Source organism: Parasteatoda tepidariorum, chromosome 8 (genome assembly GCF_982258835.1).
Source record: "Parasteatoda tepidariorum strain Cologne lab strain chromosome 8, Ptep-v5.0, whole genome shotgun sequence".
Lineage (NCBI taxonomy): Eukaryota > Metazoa > Arthropoda > Arachnida > Araneae > Theridiidae > Parasteatoda > Parasteatoda tepidariorum.
This window is the reverse complement of record NC_141762.1, coordinates 8,456,361-8,477,904: the sequence shown is the minus strand read 5'-3', so window position 1 is coordinate 8,477,904 and position 21,544 is coordinate 8,456,361. Positions and strand designations below refer to the sequence as shown.

At 30.8% G+C, this 21,544-nt stretch overlaps 1 protein-coding gene across 1 annotated transcript in view; it reads right to left on the bottom strand.

Annotated features, from left to right (window-relative positions):
• Window positions 1–21,544, bottom strand: part of LOC107456567 (sodium/potassium-transporting ATPase subunit alpha) — a 62,031-nt gene that overhangs the window by 32,691 nt on the left and 7,796 nt on the right. The window contains exons 2-8 of the mRNA XM_043050245.3: window positions 18,582–18,668; window positions 15,150–15,209; window positions 9,863–10,066; window positions 5,592–5,705; window positions 4,620–4,872; window positions 2,199–2,467; window positions 1,925–2,123 (exon numbers count right to left, since the gene is read on the bottom strand). Coding sequence (XP_042906179.2) covers window positions 1,925–2,123; window positions 2,199–2,467; window positions 4,620–4,872; window positions 5,592–5,705; window positions 9,863–10,066; window positions 15,150–15,209; window positions 18,582–18,668 — 1,186 coding nt within the window. The remainder of the gene's footprint in view (window positions 1–1,924; window positions 2,124–2,198; window positions 2,468–4,619; window positions 4,873–5,591; window positions 5,706–9,862; window positions 10,067–15,149; window positions 15,210–18,581; window positions 18,669–21,544) is intronic.

The window sequence follows — 21,544 nt, the reverse complement described above, 5'->3', positions numbered from 1 at the left end:
AGCTCTAGTGCGACGTAAATTAACAACAACAACAACAATATATATATATATATATATATATATATATATATATATATATATATATATATATATATATATATATATATATAAGCTCACCGGACAAAAGATTAATCACCCTCGTGCGCTCAAGTAGCCTGCTCAACTGCAAGCACACTGCTTCCACGTGATCACAAGCAAGTAGCTATCAGTGAGATATTTTTATTTGGAACGGAAATTGTGTGTAAATATGGATAAGTGTAAGGATGTGATAGAGTGGCAAAAAAGGGCAATTATGTTAGGCCATGTCCATGGTTATACGGGGAATGAAGCTGCTGGATGTGTTGGTGTTTCGATGCGGACTGTTCAACGCGTCTACAAGCATGGTGCAATACACGTAGTTACGAAAGATGACGTCAGAATCGTGTTTAGAAAAAGATCCTGCATGAAAGGGACCGGAGACGTGTTTCACGACCTGCTAATCAAAATCACTTCCAGAGCCGACAGGAATTGCTTCAGTTTGTAAATGAAGGTCCATCCCAACCTGTAAGTGAGAGAACATTGAGCTGGGAGTCGCATGCAATAAACATTTGGAGTCAAACATCTCGTAAGAAGTCATTGCTCACACAGGCACATAAAGTTGCTCTACTTCAGTGAGCTAGAAGTCACCGAACGTGAACAGTTGCTGACCTGCGGAATGCAATATAGTCTGACAAATCACCGGGAGCCGCATGCAATGAACATTTGGAGTCAAGCATCTCGTAAGAAGCCCTTGCTCACACAGGCACATAAATTTGCTCTACTTCAGTGGGCTAGAAGTCACCGAGCGTGGACAGTTGCTGACCTGCGGAATGCAATATGGTATGACAAATAACGTTTTTTTTTCTTCGAAAGACGCATAACGTTGAGTGCAACGAAGAGCAGATGAAGCATTTCATCCTGATTGTGTGCAAGGTCAGGTTCAAACCGAAGGATATGTTTTGAGGGAGCTTTTCTCATTATGGATTGAGCCCCCTCACTAAGATGGTCACTAACATGAACTAACATGTTTATTTAGACATTCTGAATGATTAGATGTTGCCTTTCAGTCAGCATCTTCCTGAAAAGTGTGTTGTTGATACCCCTATTTTTGGAGATGACAACAGCAAGGTTCATCGGACTGGAAGAATATGTGGATGGTTTTATGAACACTCGGGCTCTCAATTACATCTCTACTGGCTTGCAAAATCACCTGACTTCAACACCATTGAAAATTTGTGGGACATGTTGAATCAACGGGTAAAACACCGAAATCAGCTTCCTCGCAATTCGTCCTCAGCGTCCTCGTTCAATCCTCAGTGAGTAGCTTAAACTTGATTCAACGAACCTGCAAAACCTTGTGGACTCGCTTTGTAACCCAATCCAAGCGGTTATCGAATCCAGAGGTGTTACATGCTATTAAATGATGCTTTTCATGATTTCTCTAAGGTTGACTAATTTTTTATCCGGTGTGCTTAGATGAATATCCAAGTGAAGCAAAATCGTAGTGCTCTGCAATATTAGTAAGAGAAATTCTTGCAAAATAAATCCGTAAAATGTTTCATTTTAGAGAATAACAGAAATTTCAATAATTATAATTGGTCTGTTAAATAGGTCGAGGGAAAAAGTCTTTCTCACGAGTTAGTAAAGGGAAAAACGTTGAAAGGTTAATTATATAATGCATAACTTGAAGATTAAAAGTCGTAGTAGATTAAAAGACAGGATATGAATATTAAAGTGTATGCATGTATATGCTGATATATTTATGTATATGCTGATAAGATGATGAATTCATGCATATGCTGATATCATGATGTATGCATGTATATGCTGGTTTTGTTCTATTATTCGTTTAAAGGAAATTTAAACCTAATTGACATTTTTCTGGAGGAATGTTAAAAAGAATTACCGGACTGGTCTTCTGTAGTATCAGCTTCAATGATTTGATTATCGAACCACATATGTGCAACAGTCATACGATTCTGTGTGAGGGTCCCTGTTTTATCAGAACAAATGGTCGAAGTAGATCCTAAAGTCTCCACAGCTTCCAAGTTTTTCACAAGGCAGTTTTTGGAAGCCATCCTTTTGGCAGTTAAGGTCAAGCATACCTAAGGAGGGAAAGCATATTAGTATGTAACAAGGAATATATATTTTATGATTCAGTAGAGAACAAGATTACTTACAGTGACAGTAGCCAATAATCCTTCGGGTACGTTAGCGACGATGATACCAATAAGAAAGATGACGGCGTCAAGCCAATAGTATCCCAGGATGAATGCTATGATGAAGAATGAGACGCCAAGGAAAACAGCCACTCCGGTGATGATATGAATGAAATGTTCGATTTCAATGGCAATCGGGGTCTCGCCCATTTCTAGTCCTGATGCTAAATTAGCGATTCTACCCATAACCGTACGATCACCAGTATTAATGACGATTCCTTTACCAGTTCCTGAAATAGGAAGCTAAGTAAATAAAATTACTGAATTAAAGCTAATTTCAAACGAATTCTTGAAAGCATGATCAAGTATTACATAAAGGTACTACTAAATTCCAAGATTATATTATGACCAAAATTATGTAGGATTATTGCTAAATCTAACTTGAAGCTAACTACAAGTCTAGTCTAACAAACATGATCAAATGTTATACGATATACTCTCGATATCTCAAGTTGAAGGGTGGTTAAAAAAAATCGAGATGCGAGTTTTCGAGATAACGAGTTCAGAAATAAATATTTTCTGAAAAGTAGAAAAATATGTTTGGAAATATTACAATAAAAAGTAGAGCCACTTAAGAATAACTATTATTAAATATGTAAGCAATGATAGTTGACTATAAGTCTAAATACAACAATGATAATTTTATTTTTAAAAGTAAGACAATAGCAATAATGCATTAAATATAAAGAATTGTTTACAATAAACTTATTCTGCGATTTTTCAGAAAAGATTCAATTTCTATTTTGAAAAAAGTTGTCCAAATTAACAATAGGTGGATATATAATGCCAAAGGAAAAAATTTTTTTATTGAGATATTTCCCACTTTAACGAATCATTCCACGTGTGCAGAGCACTATCGCTTCTCTACAGAGCATGTGACGTGCATGAATATATGTTTCGTGCAAAATACATTGAAACCTCTCAAGAGCGACTACTCTCTGTTCCACAGTAAAATGTTCCACAGTAAAACGATTTTTAGAGGTTGGCCGTTCTTAGGGGTTACCTCTATTGACTTCAAAATGTTATACAAGGAGCATTATTTTTCGCAAACGGCATCGCAAGGTGCATGATGTTTAGTCAACGTCATTTTCATTGCATAGAAATGCCACTAGTGTTAGCATCATGAAAACCGGATCGATGAATAAAATTAAGCGTCATTAAAAATGACCTCTTTGATATAATTATGTCTAAAAATAAATTTACCAATAATGAATGATAGATCTATTTTAAATAAATAAACTATTATGTTTCTGTTGATGACATTTAATTTTATATCATAAAAATTAGATAGCTATAAAAATTGAGAAGAGGTTTGTTTGTTTGAGATGCTTAGTTTTTTTCTAAAATAACTTTTTTTCAAATTTAACTTTCAACTCTAAAAACAGACCATTAATAGCATCATCTTTAGTGCACGCTGAATGCAACATGAGGTTGTAGATCTCTTTGAGAGATCGTCAAAAAGAGCTCCCGAAATAAGAACCTCACACAAATATTTTAAATAAAATATAAATCTACTTATTTGTTTCATTAATATTTTTTATTTTGATATTTTTTTCGCGTTTCCTTACTTGACCTATTCCGCAATTAGTGCAGAAGTTCGCCCGATCTCTGGGGGAGGTTTTGATGGTCTTTGATCTCTTAAGGTTTTCTTTAAGGCTGCTTTTCGAAGGCTCCGTCGCACTGTGAAATGATGTTTTTTTGTGAATGATATATGCTATTTTTATAACTTCTGTGAGTTTGCAACTGTTACTCATGACTGTTAGGTCAAGTTTAACGTATCTAAAACTAGCTCTGTCTTCGCTTATTTTGAAAACGTGCAAAACGTCAATAGGGAGAGAAGCCACAGTTTTGTGTAAATGAGAAGCGTTTTGGGTCTAATTTTTTAATATTTAAAAAACTTACTCCAATAATGCATTACTTGGGCTCATAAAAACTTGCAAAAGCAGAGAATAAGGCAGTGATTTTGATAATTTTCATCTAGGTTAGAAGATGTCACTAAAAAGGCGATTTTAAAAAAAGTTTAATAACTTTTAAAATATTTAAGTTGTCTGTTCTAAACCCTAGATAATTCTTCTCGACAAGATTACATATATAATTTAAAATCATTGCTTTTTTTCAAGTGCAAAGTCTTTTTATGGCTTTGGTTTTTTATATTTCTACCATTATATTAACTGTGGCTTTTTAATTTTCCTTGGTGACAGAGCTTCGAAAAACTGCGCCAATGGAGAAAATTCTATGGAGAAAATTCCGTTTCTCTCAAAGTGGTCATGAATAGTCTACGCAGAGGTAGTCTTTACTGGAGGTTTCACTGTATCTCTAATGCATGATAGAAAAATAAAGTTTTTAAAAGGGCGATTCATAGTATATAAGAAAATGCTGAACCTTCTACGCAGTTTGTAGAGAAGAAAGCAAGATTTCGTGTCTCCAATGGATTTTCATTCGTCATGTCCGGGGATCGAGTCTGTGGTTCCGATTCACCAGTCAGAGATGAATTGTCCACTTTGAAACCAGAGGCAGATATGATGCGTATATCAGCAGGAATGCGATCACCACCTTTGACCTCTACTATATCACCCTGGACAACTTCTTCCGCAGAAATGGTCAGCTTCTTTCCACCTCTTAACACTACAGCATACTGAAAAAAAATCACTAATCATTCACGGAATTAATGAATGTAGTTTTAGTCTTCCTAAGTTTTTCACTTCGTATAAAAACCTAATTGATTTATATTTAGTAGGGGGTCGTTTTATTGTGACTCAAGCATGTTTTGGCAGATTTGTACTTCCCAGATGAATTACTTTTTTATTTGTGTTATAAAATTTAAAATTTAATATCCTTTAGTAATCTTTCGTTTTTGTTGTTGTTCGTTACAATTCATGACCTCTGAAATTTCTAGAAGGAAATTCCTTTTCCAATACTTCCTTTCCGAAAACCTAACTTATATTTCAAATTTGAGATTTTTCCCGATTCTCATTTTTTCCCCCAGAAATTTTTGTTATTTAATTTATTTTAAGTTTTTAAAAAACTTAAAATAAATAAACCTTATTTTAAGTTTTTAAAAAAATGTAATTTTAATATTTTACGTAAGCTCTGCTCTCTTCTTACCAGAAAATAAGTAAATCGTCAACTACCCATTATGTTCTTACGTAATATTTCATCGACTCTAAATTAAATGTTTAATTTATATACGTTTCCTTCGAGTCTTTTTTTTTTTTTTTTTTTTTGATCCGTACGCAAACTCAATTTTGTTAATTCAAATGCCTTTGAAGATTTTTGAAGATATATATATATATATATAAATATATTTGACTCAGATGTAGTTTTGCTGAAAAAATAAATGCAATGAAGTCTTACCTGAGGTACCATGCTCTTGAATGATTCCATAATTTTTGAGCTTTTTGCTTCTTGGTAGTAAGAAAATATTCCTGTTACAATAACGACTGCGGCTAAAACTACACCAAGATACAGCTAAAAAAATATTAAGACATTGAATTATCAAAGTTCGATCACTATTTTTCGAAAAATATAGTCTTTAAAGTACTAGATGCGTAGTTACATCAAATAATAAAGGAAATGTTTCTCTAAAACATTATTTTTGTCCTTTAAAGATTTGTTAAGAGAAGTCCTATCCCTCCCCCCCCCCTCCGTGGAACAGCTGACCCATTTTTGTGTTTACGACGATCAATCTTCAACTCCGTAGCCTTGTAATTTTGAACCCGACCCAGAAGACAACGAAACTTCTGAATGAAGCATTGAGACGAATTCGTGGAAGACTTTTTGATGCAATTAGCTTGCATTTGCCGAAGCATCGATAGAAAAACACGTTCTTCAAACTTCTAGGTTTTTCATTTCACGTGGTATGACTGGCTCATTGATTTGTAGGGCTTAACCTTAAATATGTTAATTAATTAACGCGAACGATATTTAAAGTTACAAAATCGAACATTAAAACGCATTTTCTTTTGTATAAACACATTTTTTAAAAAAGATTTGGATCTGTGACTCTCAAAATTTGGGATACAGCCGTAATCAGAAAAATATGGTCGTAATAGATCAGACAAAAAAGCGTTTGAAAGTTAGGTCTCTAAATCTTATTTTCATCTATTATGTTTGAAAGAGAGCGAATTTTAAAATTTTCATTTCTCGAGAACTATTTAACCAATTATTTTAAAATTTTGGATTTGTCACTCAAAGTTACGTAGATCTAATTGATGCAAAAATTTGTATACAAAAGCTTAGGAGTATAAGCTTTGCATATACGAATGAAGAGAGAATGAAATAGAAATCTAAATTAACCAGGATGGTCGGTTGTAGAAAGCTTAAAATTACAATTTTGTTTCTTAGTAGAAAAGGAAATAAGTTCTCAAGCATGTTGGGATGACCTTAAATATCGGGGGTCCAATTATTCAAATATATACTTAAAAAAAAAATACAAAATATATACTTTAAAAAAATCAATATTCAAAATATATACAAATCAATATATACAAAATATGTACTTTAAAAAAATCAATTTGAAAAAATTTGAAATTAGAAATGGATGGCTTGCCCCGTTCTGCTGAAGAAAATAGAGTATTTATTCTTCCAAAATCACAACATACCTGCCAGCTTTTACAGCTATGCGAAGATAGCCCCCGAAAATGAGGAAAATCAAAAATTCAAACTGCATTCGTTTGACCATTTTTTGACCACAAATGACCACCCTTTAAATTTTTTTGACCACCCTTATTTTGGACATAATCCTGAAAATTAAATTCGGGGGCTAACTTCGCATTTTCACGCCAAATGAATAAAAATCAAATTTTTATATTGTATTCGTTTGACCACTTTTTGACCACAAATGACCACCCTTTAATTTTTTTTGACCACCCTTATTTTGGACACAATCCCAAAAACTAAATTCGGAGGCTAACTTCGCATTTTTTCGAAAAATATATAAAAATCCAATTTCTGTATTGTATTCGTTTGACCATTTTTTGACCACAAATGACCACCCTTTAAATTTTTTTGACCACCCTTATTTTGGACATAATCCTGAAAATTAAATTCGGGGGCTAACTTCGCATTTTCACGCCAAATAAATAAAAATCAAATTTTTATATTGTATTCGTTTGACCACTTTTTGACCACAAATGACCACCCTTTAATTTTTTTTGACCCCCCTCATTTTGGACACAATCCCAAAAATTAAATTCGGAGGCTAACTTCGCATTTTTTCGAAAAATATATAAAAATACAATTTTTATATTGTATTCGTTTGACCACTTTTTGACCACAAATGACCACCCTTTAATTTTTTTTGACCACCCTTATTTTGGACATAATCCTGAAAATTAAATTCGGGGGCTAACTTCGCATTTTCACGCCAAATGAATAAAAATCAAATTTTTATATTGTATTCGTTTGACCACTTTTTGACCACAAATGACCACCCTTTAATTTTTTTTGACCCCCCTCATTTTGGACACAATCCCAAAAATTAAATTCGGAGGCTAACTTCGCATTTTTTCGAAAAATATATAAAAATCCAATTTTTATATTGTATTCGTTTGACCACTTTTTGACCACAAATGACCACCCTTTAATTTTTTTTGACCACCCTTATTTTGGACATAATCCTGAAAATTAAATTCGGGGGCTAACTTCGCATTTTCACGCCAAATGAATAAAAATCCAATTTTTATATTGTATTCGTTTGACCACTTTTTGACCACAAATGACCACCCTTTAATTTTTTTTGACCCCCCTCATTTTGGACACAATCCCAAAAATTAAATTCGGAGGCTAACTTCGCATTTTTTCGAAAAATATATAAAAATCCAATTTTTATATTGTATTCGTTTGACCACAAATGACCACCCTTATTTTGGACATAATCCTGAAAATTAAATTCGGGGGCTAACTTCGCATTTTTTCGAAAAATATATAAAAATCCAATTTCTGTATTGTATTCGTTTGACCATTTTTTGATCACAAATGACCACCCTTTAAATTTTTTTGACCACTCTTATTTTGGACATAATCCTGAAAATTAAATTCGGGGTCCTTATGTCCTTTGAATTAAACATTCGAATTCAGTTACAATTTTCTCATTTTAGAAGGATAATTTTATGCTGCGCTTTAGTATAACTTCATTAACAACTATATATTTTTTTATTATTACGGCTGAAAAAAGAGTGGTAAAAAAAACTAAAAAGTGGTAACTTGGGGTCAAAAAATGGTCAAACAAATGCTGTTGAAACTTTTTATTTTAACCATTTTCAGGGTCCAACTTAACTCCACCCTAAAACTTTATTTTTATAATTACGGCTAAAATAAGAATAGTAAGAAAAAGAATAAAAGGTTGTTATTTGTAGTCAAAATTGGTCAAACGAATGCACTTGAAATTTTTTATTTTTTCTCATTTTCAAATGGTTCATTTGTGGCCAAACGAATGTTGTTAAGAAAGTAATTTTTCTTATTTTCGGGGGATAAATTCATGCTTCTCCCAAGTCTTATTTTTAGGATTACGGCATAAATAAGGGTGGTCAACCAGAACTAAAAGGTGGTCATTTCTGGGGAAAAGAAAACAGTATAAAAATTAGATTTTTAATTATTTTTCGTAAAAATGCGAAGTTAGCCCCCGAATTTAATTTTTGGGATTATGTCCAAAATAAGGGTGGTCAAAAAAAATTAAGGGGTGGTCATTTGTGGTCAAAAAGTGGTCAAACGAATACAATATAAAAATTTGATTTTTATTCATATGGCGTGAAAATGCGAAGTTAGCCCCCGAATTTAATTTTTAAGATTATGTCCAAAATAAGGGTAGTCAAAAAAATTAAAGGGTGGTCATTTGTGGTCAAAAAGTGGTCAAACGAATACAATATAAAAATTTGATTTTTATTCATTTGGCGTGAAAATGCGAAGTTAGCCCCCGAATTTAATTTTCAGGATTATGTCCAAAATAAGGGTGGTCAAAAAAATTTAAAAGGTGGTCATTTGTGGTCAAAAAATGGTCAAACGAATGCAGTTTGAATTTTTGAATTTCCTCATTTTCGGGGGCTATCTTCGCATAGCTAACTTTTACGCATTTGGCGTAAAATTTTATTTTTATATTTAAAGTGGTAGTAAAATGTATGCTAACTATATATTACTTGCATTTATAAACTTAAATTATAATCTCTTTGACCACCACTATTTTTTAAAAAATTAAGCATATATATTAATATGTAATACTGTCGTAGTTGTCTGCTTAAGCTTTTTCAAAATACAGCGTATGTTTCTGCTTAAAATTGTAATTAAAATTTCATTTTACTACCACCACTGGGGAAAATCATCCTCGAAAGGATTAAAAGTTGGCAGGTATGCAATCAGTAATAAAATTAGTCAACAGATGGCACTAAAAAATTTACTGAAAAACGATTTTAAAATAAGCAGCATTTGAAGCATCAAAGTGATGAAGTTCGAGGATAAAATTAACAGACATTGTTCTAATTTATAAAAAATATCATTGTTGTTTTTTTACTCAGAAGAGCAATCTGTTGGCAAATCTTTTTTATTTAAATGGCCTTCTGAAACTTTTTCACAATTATTGGCCTCGTTTTCGTAACAGAATTCTTTTTTTTTTTCTGAAATATTTTTCTTACGTTGTCGTCGGGAGCTTCCTCCATGGAAGATGTCTGAATAGAGTAGGCTATGAAACAGAGTAAGGCTCCAATCCACAAAAGAATGGCGAAACCTCCGAACAACTGCTTACAGAACTTTACCCATTCAGGGGTTTTCTTTGGGGGTGTCAGTGCATTCGGTCCATCCCTTTCTAGAACCTTCTTCGCCTGATTCTCACTGAGACCCTGTTTATAGAAAAATACATTTAACAAGAATGAATATTCATGATATAGGTGTTGTAGTATAAAGTTATTTTATTTTATTGCTGGCTTTGAGCAGACAACTCATATTCGGATTTGTAATTGTAAATGTTCGACTCCGTAACCTTTCAAATTTTTAACGCAACTCAGAAGACATGGAAACCAAAGTATTGGATCAAACTAAATTCATGGAGGACTTCTTAGTGGAACTAACATGCATAAGCGTTATATGGAGATTAAAACACAAAACCTCCTAAGGTTAACTCGATGGCAAGAGGATTCTAACCAGTCATCTACAGTATACAGTGGATCAAAAAAAAAGGAACCACCTTGAATAACTTATGATCTAATTATGGGATTTTCTCGTTCTAGGACTCAATCTTAATGACTCGAGAGGGTGACCTCAAATATGCAAATTACCAAGATGACACTTTAAAATACGAAATCAGACACAATAACGGACCTCCTGTGAATATACATTCCTGATTTTTGAGGGACTCGGATTTCTGACCCCCAAGATATGTGGGGTTGCCGCAATCTGGGAAATATAGTTCCAACAGTTTGATCAGGAGAGCGCTCCAAAGTATAAATCCCTTAATATTAATTTTACTTTTTGCGTATTTCGCTATGTCTCGAGAGCTTTTGAAGCAAATTGAAATTTGCAAATTTTGTAGTTTTCGCACATAGCTATAAAATTTGTTTATCCGAAAATTATTTCATGCAAAAGATAAGTTTTAGTAACCATTCGTAAATAAAAGAATAAAAAATAATAAATGTTTACTAAGAGTTATTTTTTGCAGGAAATTATATTTGGATAAACGAGTTTTACAATTGTGTATAAAATTTTTCAATTCGTTTAAAGAGTTCTTGAGATATGGCGTTATACAGATGAAGTAAAATTAACAATTAGGAGTCCAAACTTTGGAGCTCTCGCCTGATCAAACTATTTTGACCATATTTCCCAGATCGCGACTACTCATATTTTGGGGGGGGGGTCAGAAATCAGCATCTGCCGAAAAAATAGTATTCTTATTCAAAGAAAATACGTTTTTGTGCCTAATTTTGTAACTTTAAATATCGCCTGCACTTATTAATTAGCATATTTGAGGTCACCTTCTTGAGCAATTAAGATAAAACGAGAAAATCCGATCATCAGATCAAAAGTTCTTCAGGGTATTCACCCCCCCTGTTCATCTGTGAAATCGGTACAGAAGCATAAGAAGAGCATAATTGAAAACCTACCTCAGATATGGTAAAAGTCTACAGCTACTGACGCCCCTGGTGTAAAATATGCTCTCTTAAAGTTTTAGTTCACTGACTTATAAAATGAAAGAAAACGCTCGGGAATTCGTTGTTCAACGGTTTAGATATTCGCCTTCTAACCCAGCGGTTTCCAAAATGTGTACCACAACACCCTATGGTTCCGTAGAAAAGTCACAGGGGTTTCGTGAGTTCGAACATATTATTTTAACCAGTAATAATTTTTGAATCATTTAATAAGCCAATCAATATGATCGATTATTTTTAGGAAATTATTCAATAAAAAAGGAAATAACAAAAAAAATATTTTAAAAAAATCTGTAACTATTTTTTCTTATTTTATTCGTGTATATGTATTTTTTAATCGAACTTTAAATTATCAGTAACAAATATTCTATTTTTACATCTTCTGTGACAGTGTGCTAGAACAATAAAATTCAACCGATGCTCTATGCTAATTGAAAATGGCGCAACATGAAGAAAAGCCACAGTTTTGTGAGTAAAAAAGTTTGTAATCTTTTACTTTAATTTTTAAATTTTTTTATATAATATTTTTTAATAATCTTTCCCTAAACTTTTTTTAAAGTATTTCATAATCTGGACACACAAAAATATGCTGAAAATGAGAATTACACATTGAGTTTGGTGAGTTTTCATTTGAGTGGAAAATTCACTGCAAACAGGCGATCTTTTTCAAAAAATTTCAAAATATTTAAATTATTTGTCCGTTTTAAAACCCAGATACACTACGATACTTCGTTTTTGAACTTTTTTTTTTGGAACGAAATGTAATACCCGACAAAGGTAGCCCATCTGCATAAACATTATTATAGATCTAATTTTTTTTTAAAATCACTATCTTCTTTGAGAAGCATTGCCTAACATTTTGAATAAAACATAAAACCAACAAAATTGTCATTCATTTTAGCTAGGTTAAAACAATTATATAATAAGTTATAAAATACCCCTTGCGTTAAAAAAAAAACCCTGTTAGACGCCTCTATTTTGTTAGACAAAAGCAGTTTACTCTTGTTAAGTATTTTAAATCAAAATAGTTCAAATTGAATGGAAAAAGAGGTCAGTACGCCTGTTTCATTTTTTTTAGCGTTTTCATTATTTTAACACTAAATGTGTGTATTTACTTATATTTCATTTGCTATTGCAGTGAAACCTGTCGGGAGTGATCAATCTAAAATGGTCGTTAATGGAGATTGGTCGTTCTCCGAGGTTACCTTCATTGACTTCAAAATTGTTATCAAAGGGGCATGATTTTTCGCAAACTATTTTAATTTCAGACAGTGTTCCTTTATTGGTGCGGAAATGACACTTCTGTTGGCGTCATGAGAAATCAGATCTATGAATAAAATTTAGCGTCTATAAAAATTATCCCAACCGGTGTCATTATGAGTAATAACAAATTTACCAATTATGAATGATAAAGTTATTTTAACTCATTAAACAATTATGTATTTTGTTTAAGCTTGAATTTAATTTTATATCATAAAAATCAGTCAACTTTAAGAGATGAGGAGAGGTTTGTTTGATGAAGATACTTAGTTTTTTTTTTTTTCTAAATTAATTTTTATCTCTAAAAATAAATCATCGTCCTCGGTGCCCTTTGACTGCAATATGAGGTTGTAGATCACTTTCAGAGATCGTCAAAAAGAACTCTCGAAATATTTTGAATACATTTGCACAAATATTTGGAATACACTTATCTACTTATTTGTTTTGTTAATATTTTTTGTTTTGATATTTTTTTGTGTTTTCTTATTTGACCTTTTCCGCTTTTGGTGCACGATTTTGACTGGTCACTGGGAGAGAGTTTTTAATGGTTTCTTCTAAAGGTTCTCTTCAACACATGGTCTACGGAAAAAATTCCGTGCCTCCCAAAAGTGGTCGTAACTAGGGGGGGGGTGTCTTTTCTGAAGGTTTCTTTGAATAAACTTTTACTATACTCAGTGGCGTACGCAAGGGAGGGGCTTAGGGGTTTAAACACCCCCCTTGAGCTCAGACAAAATGGCAAAAATAAAACTTTTAGTAGAAATTACTTGAGCTATTATTTTTTAAGGCTATATATTTTAATCTGTCATATGCCTACTTTTTTTTCTCACGGTATTTCTCAGAATACTGAAAAAACATTTACTATAATAGGGTTGTACTTTTGAAACCAAATTCACGTGATACTGTCACGGACTGGCTCCTTTCTGTTCTTCCAGTATAGTTTTCGAGACTGGCTGTCATTCGTGAGGTCTTTACGCGATGATTCTGGAATCCTAGACGTTTTGTCGTCTTTGAGACAATTCGAGAATTCTGGAGATGCGGTGAGAAATTATATAAAAGGGGGAACGGAGTACAGTTAGTCAGATTAAGAGTTATCTCTGCCGCTTGCCTTTCGGAGCTTGTGGCTAAATCTGTTTTAATTATTCTCAACAAAAAGTTCATTCAATCGCCGAACCCGTCGTCGCCACTATTTCGACTAGTGAAGAAATCAGTAACAATACCATTGGTTGTTGCAGATATGAGCTTAAACAAGAAACGAAAGTTTCATCACAACGTCATTCGGTTATTTATTGTTCACGAGAATGAAAAGTATTTGTTTCGAGAAAAATGAAAATTGTTTTCAATTCAAATTGAAATTTCTTCACAATTCAATTTTTTTCACTATCAATTCATTCATAATCCAATTTTTTCATCATCAATTTTTACATTCATCATCCAATCGTTTCATGATCAAAATTTTTTTTTAGAATCTCACTTTTTCATAATCCATTCATTCACTATCAATTTTTTCTTCATCCCGCTTCTGAAAATTGTGGGGACGGCATGAGTGGTCGTCTTAAATAAAAGACACGTTCTTAAACAAAAACATATATATTGAAGATTAAATTTACATTGGACGGACGATTAACAATTAACGATTAAATAACAAAAAATAATAATAAGTATGGAACGTCTTTAAAAGTTTTGTATAACTCCTCTTTGGAGTGCATATCCTCACGTCTATCTCGGTTCGTTCTTCATTGCGCTCTTTTTCTGGGAAATCCCCACTGCTTCCTCGTCGTGCACAGGGATGAGCTTTTAGCTTGCATTGACTTGCGGGACTTCTAGCTTAAGGCGACTTCTAACTGACGGATCTGAGAACTGATATCGGGTTACAGCACAGGAACTGGCACCACAGAGAACTGAGATCAGCTTTGTGTACAGGAGCTGGCACCACATATATATATATATATATATTATAATTATTTTGAGAAAAAACCACGACCGACCTGAAATTAGTGGGGTGACAGCATCTAGTACCAATGTAAGTTTTTCTGTTGTACAGAAATGAGATACTTCCGTTGAAGAAAACGTTTCTAGCATAACAAAATCTGATGAATGTGAAAGTGGCCCTCAAAGTGTTACTTCCCACCCATATGACATTGGACTTTTTTTTAGAAGATATTACATTATGTTCTTAAACTTAAAAAATGAAATCAAAATTTAACTAAACAATGTTGTCTAAATAAAAAGTCAAAATTGTCTAGCTGTCTAAATTAGGAAAATAATAGTGCTTTATTACAGACTCGAATTTCTTTTAGTAGTTTTAGAAAATTATGAACACCCCCCTTGAAAAAATTCTGCGTACGCCACTGACTATGCTAACATTTATTTGCATAGGACAAAGTTTAAAACTTTCTGATAAGGTATAATACACGAATCTCCCCTTTCAGTTCATTGTGCGATAATATATTCTTGACTAAAATAGCAAGAGTCTTCATTCTTTTTGATAAATCTTATCTCAGAAAGATTGCAATACACTCACTATTTCTGTGTGTGATCCTAGTCTGGCGCACAGTTCAGACATTGAGATTTTGTGCTCGTCCTGAAAGAACAAAATTCCATTAATTATGCAGAAAAAGAACTTATTTTTAACAATTTGTCTTCATAAGAATTTCAATGCACTGTTTTACACCACATTATTTTATGATTATTAGTAGTTACATGGTAATATAGCACTATATATCTTAAATAAATTGGTGCTTACATTAATTTTAGGATTTTAAATTAATTGGAATGCAAAGCGTTAAAATCGAAAACAAAAGTTAAAACTTTCTGGTTCTTTTTTTTTTTTTTTTTTTTGTGTTTATGTTGTATCTAGATTGAAATAAGAAATACTATATATTTTTAAAAATTTCACAACGTGTTGAATTATGATATCGTTCGAATTCGCTTTGCTGCAATATTATTAGAGTGCTAATTTATTTCGGGGTCAAAATTTCACCGAACTATAAATTCGGGTGAATAAAAAAATTTCGCCGATCCATAAATTCGCGGGTACAAGATTTCGCTGGTTTATATGTTTGCCAACCTAGATCTTAGCGAGCAGGTATCTAGTAAGAAAGTTTTTTTCTTTTTTTTTTGATTTACCTTGTAGTTATCGTTTTTTAATAATTTTTTTAAATCACAATTATAATAAAAAAATATTTAATATTTTTACTTTTATTAAAATTAAATTTAATATGAGTTTGAAGCTTTGAAACAATAACTTTTCCTAGTTAATATAAAGCGTTTTTTTATCTATTTTTTTGAAAAATTGAATATAAAAAATGTTTAACTTAATGTTTTTACTTTTATTGAAATTGAGCTAATTATGAATTTAAAATTTATAAAATTATATAATATGTAAATTATTTTTTATTAAAATTTAATGAATTAATTATTAATTTATTGTAAATTACCAATTTAAGATTTTAAACTTGCGAAGTTTTGTTCACGTGACGTTTAGTCCGTGAAGTTTTGACCCCATTACAGTTAAATTGAATCCTGTTATCGAACTTCATGATAAGATGATATAAATACGGCGCAGCCAGCTCAAACGGAAACGTGGTTCAATTTAAATTGATACGTGTATTTTTTCTTTCCTTTTTTTTTCTTCCTAGGGGCAGTTTGAGTAATACGTAGGCATCTAAAGAGGGAAAGGATTTGTGATTTGATTATTTTTAATGACGAAAGGCAATAATGGCAATGCTTACATAAGGCTTTTAATAATTTTATAATATCAGTATTTATTTGTCGTTATTATTTAGTGACAAAAGACTTATTTAAAATTTTATTTGAAAATGCAAAAAAATAAATAAATAAACGTGATAAAAAATTTGGAAAATGTTATAGTCGGAAAAATTTTAAGTTTTAATAATAATTAAACTTGAAGAAAGATTAAATTGAAAATTTTTTTTCATGGAGTTTTAAAATTTTACAAAGATTGTGAAAGTCAAAATCAAAACAAAGACAAACAAAGTTGTTTAAAAAAAAAACGTATTGAAAAACAAAGTATTGTTAAAATCTGTTATTTACTCATCGGGTAAATAAGAAATGCTGTGAAAAATTAAATCGATTATTTTTTTTCCATTTCAGTTCATAAATCACTGAGACAGAAATTATTTCGACGCAACGTTATAGCTATCTTAATTTTATGATCTACAGTAGGTGAAATACAATGTTAGGAAACTTTACAAAAACTTCCATAACATTCTATATTATTTTACGTCATGGCTTATAATGGTGAAAATTAAGAATTGTCAAGATTTCCCGAAACAAAAATCAATTGTATGAAATAAAATATGATTTCATGTATCATTAACAGCGAGATTCTAATTACCTCGAGAAGTTAATGACAGCAACGCAATTATGAATATATTTTCGTGTGTGGCCTAATATGATTTAAATGACCAAACGAATCCTAACGGATTCCATTCAGATTGTTCTTATTGCTTAAAATACACAAAAGAGATAAAAAAGAATGGGAACAACCTTCTTCCAATATTAGACAAAAGAAAAACGGTTTCAATTGTTTATGTTTTGAAAAGACTCTTTTAAATATCTTTAAAAATGTATTAATACCATAGAAAAATTATTATTTGTTTTCCTTTTATATTTCCAGGGGTCACGCTGCTTACGCATGGTGAAGGTCATATATTTCAGCAAATTAGATCTAAACATTTCTAGTGATTTCTGACAAAGTCAAGCTTTCTTTTTTTTTTAATTATTGTATGAGACTAATTAAAATAAATTACGTAGATAATTGATATTAAATTACTTCTCTGAAAATTTACCATTTTTCTCCGGTTTAAAGATCATGCGTGATGTTTTTAAAAATATTTTGTCGAATCTGAAGTAGTTGGCAACTTTGCGTATTATTCATTCCTGCTATTTTTATTGTATGAGACTAATATTTTTATTGCATGAGACTAATTAAAATAAATTATGTAGATAATTGATATTAAATTACTTCTCTGAAAATTTAACATTTTTCACCCTCTTAAAGATCATGTTTGATGCCAAACTCATGCGTGATGCTAAGTATTATTCCTCTTAGGTATTATTCTTGGTTTAGTAAATTCGATGTATAGCGTTTTTAATCACCTCTACTTCTAAATAATTTAAAGTCTTATGTGATACGCCAATTTGCTACTGCTGAGCCGTGGGACCTCCCTGGTCGAACAGTTTTGCGCGCTAAGCGCTGTGCGAAGTGTGAAGGTGACAGATTCGAATCCTGCAGTAACCCTAGATGATGTCCTACTCTAAACTGTTCTATCTGTCCTTTTTCTTGATAAAATTTTATAAGCCTAATCTGTAATTAAATTTACAAGCCTGCAAATGTATGTAATTTCAATAGCGGAATTACTGCTGAGCCGTGTTGAGCCTTTTAATAATTTAGCGAAAATAATCGAAAATTTGGCCATTTTAGCTCGTAGATCTTTACCATTTTAAAAATATTTTTTAGAATCTGGAGAAGTTGGCAACTCTGCGTATTAATCATTCCTGCTATATTCAGTATAGGTTGCCTTATAATTAAGAGTTTTAAAAAGAAAATAATTTTGAGTAAGGGACAGTTGCAACATGAAAAGTTAGGGGCAGCGATTTTCTGATGAATTGTGAAAATAAAAAAAAGATGCTAAAGGAGAATGTGTAAATTATATTTCGGATAACATTTAGCTGCGAAAATCTATACATACAGTGTATATTAACATGCTTTGCATTTACATTGAAAATTAACTTCAATAGGAACAGATGTGACACTTTGTACAATCAAATTGAGCTATTAGCCATATTATTATGGCGTAATGAAAAAAAAAAGGAAAGCCTTAATAGATTTTTGAAAAAAATCCTTGTTCAGAAAACTATATTGAATAGCGACAAATGTCACACTTAATCAACAAACATTTTTTAAATTGAAATAAATTTTTATAATTACCATAGAAACCTCCTGTTTCAGTTCTTCTAGATCCATTCTTTTATCCTTTTTCTTTTCCTTCCTTGTTGCTCCATTTTTTCTGTTATCCTATAAGATTATTAAAGTTGTTGTAATATTATATACTAACAAAAAGAATTTTCGTATTTTAGTTATAAAATAATGAGGTCAATATCATTAAACCATTTGTGCCTTTCTAAAGGATTTTTCTAAACAAGGACAAAAGTAATGTTTTTCAGTGGTAAGATTTAGTTATAAGAACTAGAAAGTCTACTATGATACATACATTTTTAAAATACTTTGATCTCAAGTCAAAACATAGTGTTTTTGAAAAACTAAAGTAGTAAATAACAGAAAGAAATAACCATTTGGCAACTTTGTTTTACCATTTTTTCCCTTTCAAATAATGGCTCTTTTTCGTGGCCGGGCATTAAAAAAATTTATACAAATTTTAAAAATGATGATTATAAAAAGAATGTAAAAACTTTAAATTCAAATTAACCACAAAAGTAACACTTTTTCTCAACCTATATCCTGAAAAAATTTCGTGCTTTCTGATATTGCATTAATATAATCAACGAAAAGTATACCAATACAATAGTATGACTAGCACCTAAAAATAAGATTGATAATGTAATTCAATCAAGTTAAGACAAGATTAAAAACAAATTAAAACTCATAAATTATGTATAAATAAATATATACTTGCAATTGCCTTACAAGAACGATTTATAAATATATTTTCATACCTAAGTTCCCAGATCATGAAACATGAAATTAAAGATTTGTTAAGAGAAGTCCTATCCTCTATTACGATTTAATTTTAATTTTTTGTAAGACATTAGTGTCGTGTAATTAAATTTAGAAGTTATTTACAGATTGATTAATGAATGTGGATTGAAAAACGAGATTATGATTTGCTATAGCTAACAAGGAGAGTGGAATTTACTTTGAAATGAAACTTGTTATGATTAGAAATATATTTTAAGAATATTTCGAGTCAATTCCTCTAAAAATACAATTTAAAGTTCAAGCATACTTTATACGCTTACTAAATCTGAATTTTGAAAACGGTCTAGTGGCAAGAAACCTACCTCACAAAGAGATGGCGTTCGAGTCTTGCAATGTATAGTTTATTTTAATCTATTTTTTTCAATAAAGGTGTTTTTTTTTTCAAGTAATTTAAATGTAGCTTTATTTCATTTATTGTATTTTTTAAAATTATTAGATATTACGTTAAATTATTTGATAATATGTTATGTAAATTATGGTATTAATGTAATTTTTCAATAAAATAAATGATTAAAATAATATTTATAAATAATGTTAATAATAGTCAAGTAACTCGACTTTTATTAATTAATTATATTACAGATGTTGTTTCATGTGTAATAATCTGTATTACAATTATCGCAAAAAAAATTTAGAGCAAAAAATTATTTGGCATCTGCGCAATTAATAAAATATTATTGTTAACATGAATAACGTTTTGGAGGTTGAGCTAATGAAAAAAAGTTTCATTAATATTCAAAAGGTTTTCTCAATCTTTCGAACTTTTAAAAGCGTACAAATCATATGTTATCGTTTTTGGAAAAAATGGCGGTGGAAATTGACGATGGGCTTTTATTTTAATTTTAATATAGACTTCATGAGAATTTATTTCTCGATTTCATTCAAATAACTATAAAAAGTTCTATAAATGCTTTATTAAATTTTTTTTCCTGTCTATAAAAATAAGCGCCTCGAGTTTAAACCGGATCAATACATTCTAACCACTGCTGATAAATATTTTTATCTTGACCGATATCTTTACTGAAAGATTGAATTATTATTGTAATTTAAATATGCTGCACGAAGTTGGAAAAAAATAAATTTAATTACATATTGCGGAAACTTATATTGATTTTTAAATGCATAAAAAATTATACGATTAAAAGACATATGAGAGACTATTTTTTTGGTTGTCTCATTATGTTAAAAATAAAACAAAATGCTGCCTTCATCACCACTATTTTAGAAAAGTCTTGTCTAGCATGCTTCGCATTATCACAGCACAAAAGCTGTTGATGAAATAATATGAAAATGCATATTTCTAGAGAAATTAATTATGTATCAAATGTATTATGTATGTTGATGCTGTTATTTTACGTCAAAGTTGAAGATTTTTTTTATCACTGTATTATTCAGTTTACTATAACCTATAAGCAAGGCATAATAAGTTATATATACGATAACCTGCCATTATTACATCGTTTAAATTTCGAATAAGTTTTGAAGTAATTAAATGGTTATTGTTCACGGTTTTTAAGATTAAAACTAATTGTAGTAGAAATATAATTTTTTGCATTTTTATACTCTTATAACAGAAGATTAAAGAAAACTGTTGACCCTTTTCTTGAAATTTTGAATTAGTTTCGAAATAATTAAATTTTGTAAATTTTGGTGTTTTTCATTTAAACCTGAACCGTTAATGGAAAATGCGCATTTTTTTAAAATGTTGTTCAGATATATCGATTTAAATATTCTCCTTTCATTTAAATTGGGATTATTTTAATGAAGACCAGAGCATTCTACTTCTATTCGGTATTCACCGAGATTTGCAGATTACCAAATTATTTGTATAGTGTAAAGTTATGTCTTCATTTTAACTGTGAATTAATTAATTAATTTTATTTTACATTTATTTATCAAATGGTTCATTAATTATGTTGTGAATTAGTCTATACATAAAGTATAAAATCATTAAATCTGTAATATATTGGTGGATAAAATTAACTTGTTGAAAGAATATTAGCAGCAATATAATTTAATTTTTTTTTATTGAAGCAAAGGAATTATATTCTAGTTTATTCTTCAGAGAGTACTCCTTTTTACATTATTCGAATTTGATAAATAAATGTATTTAGAAAGATTTCATAAAATTTATATTCAATTTTCGGTCACGTTATCTCAATTAACTATCTCAT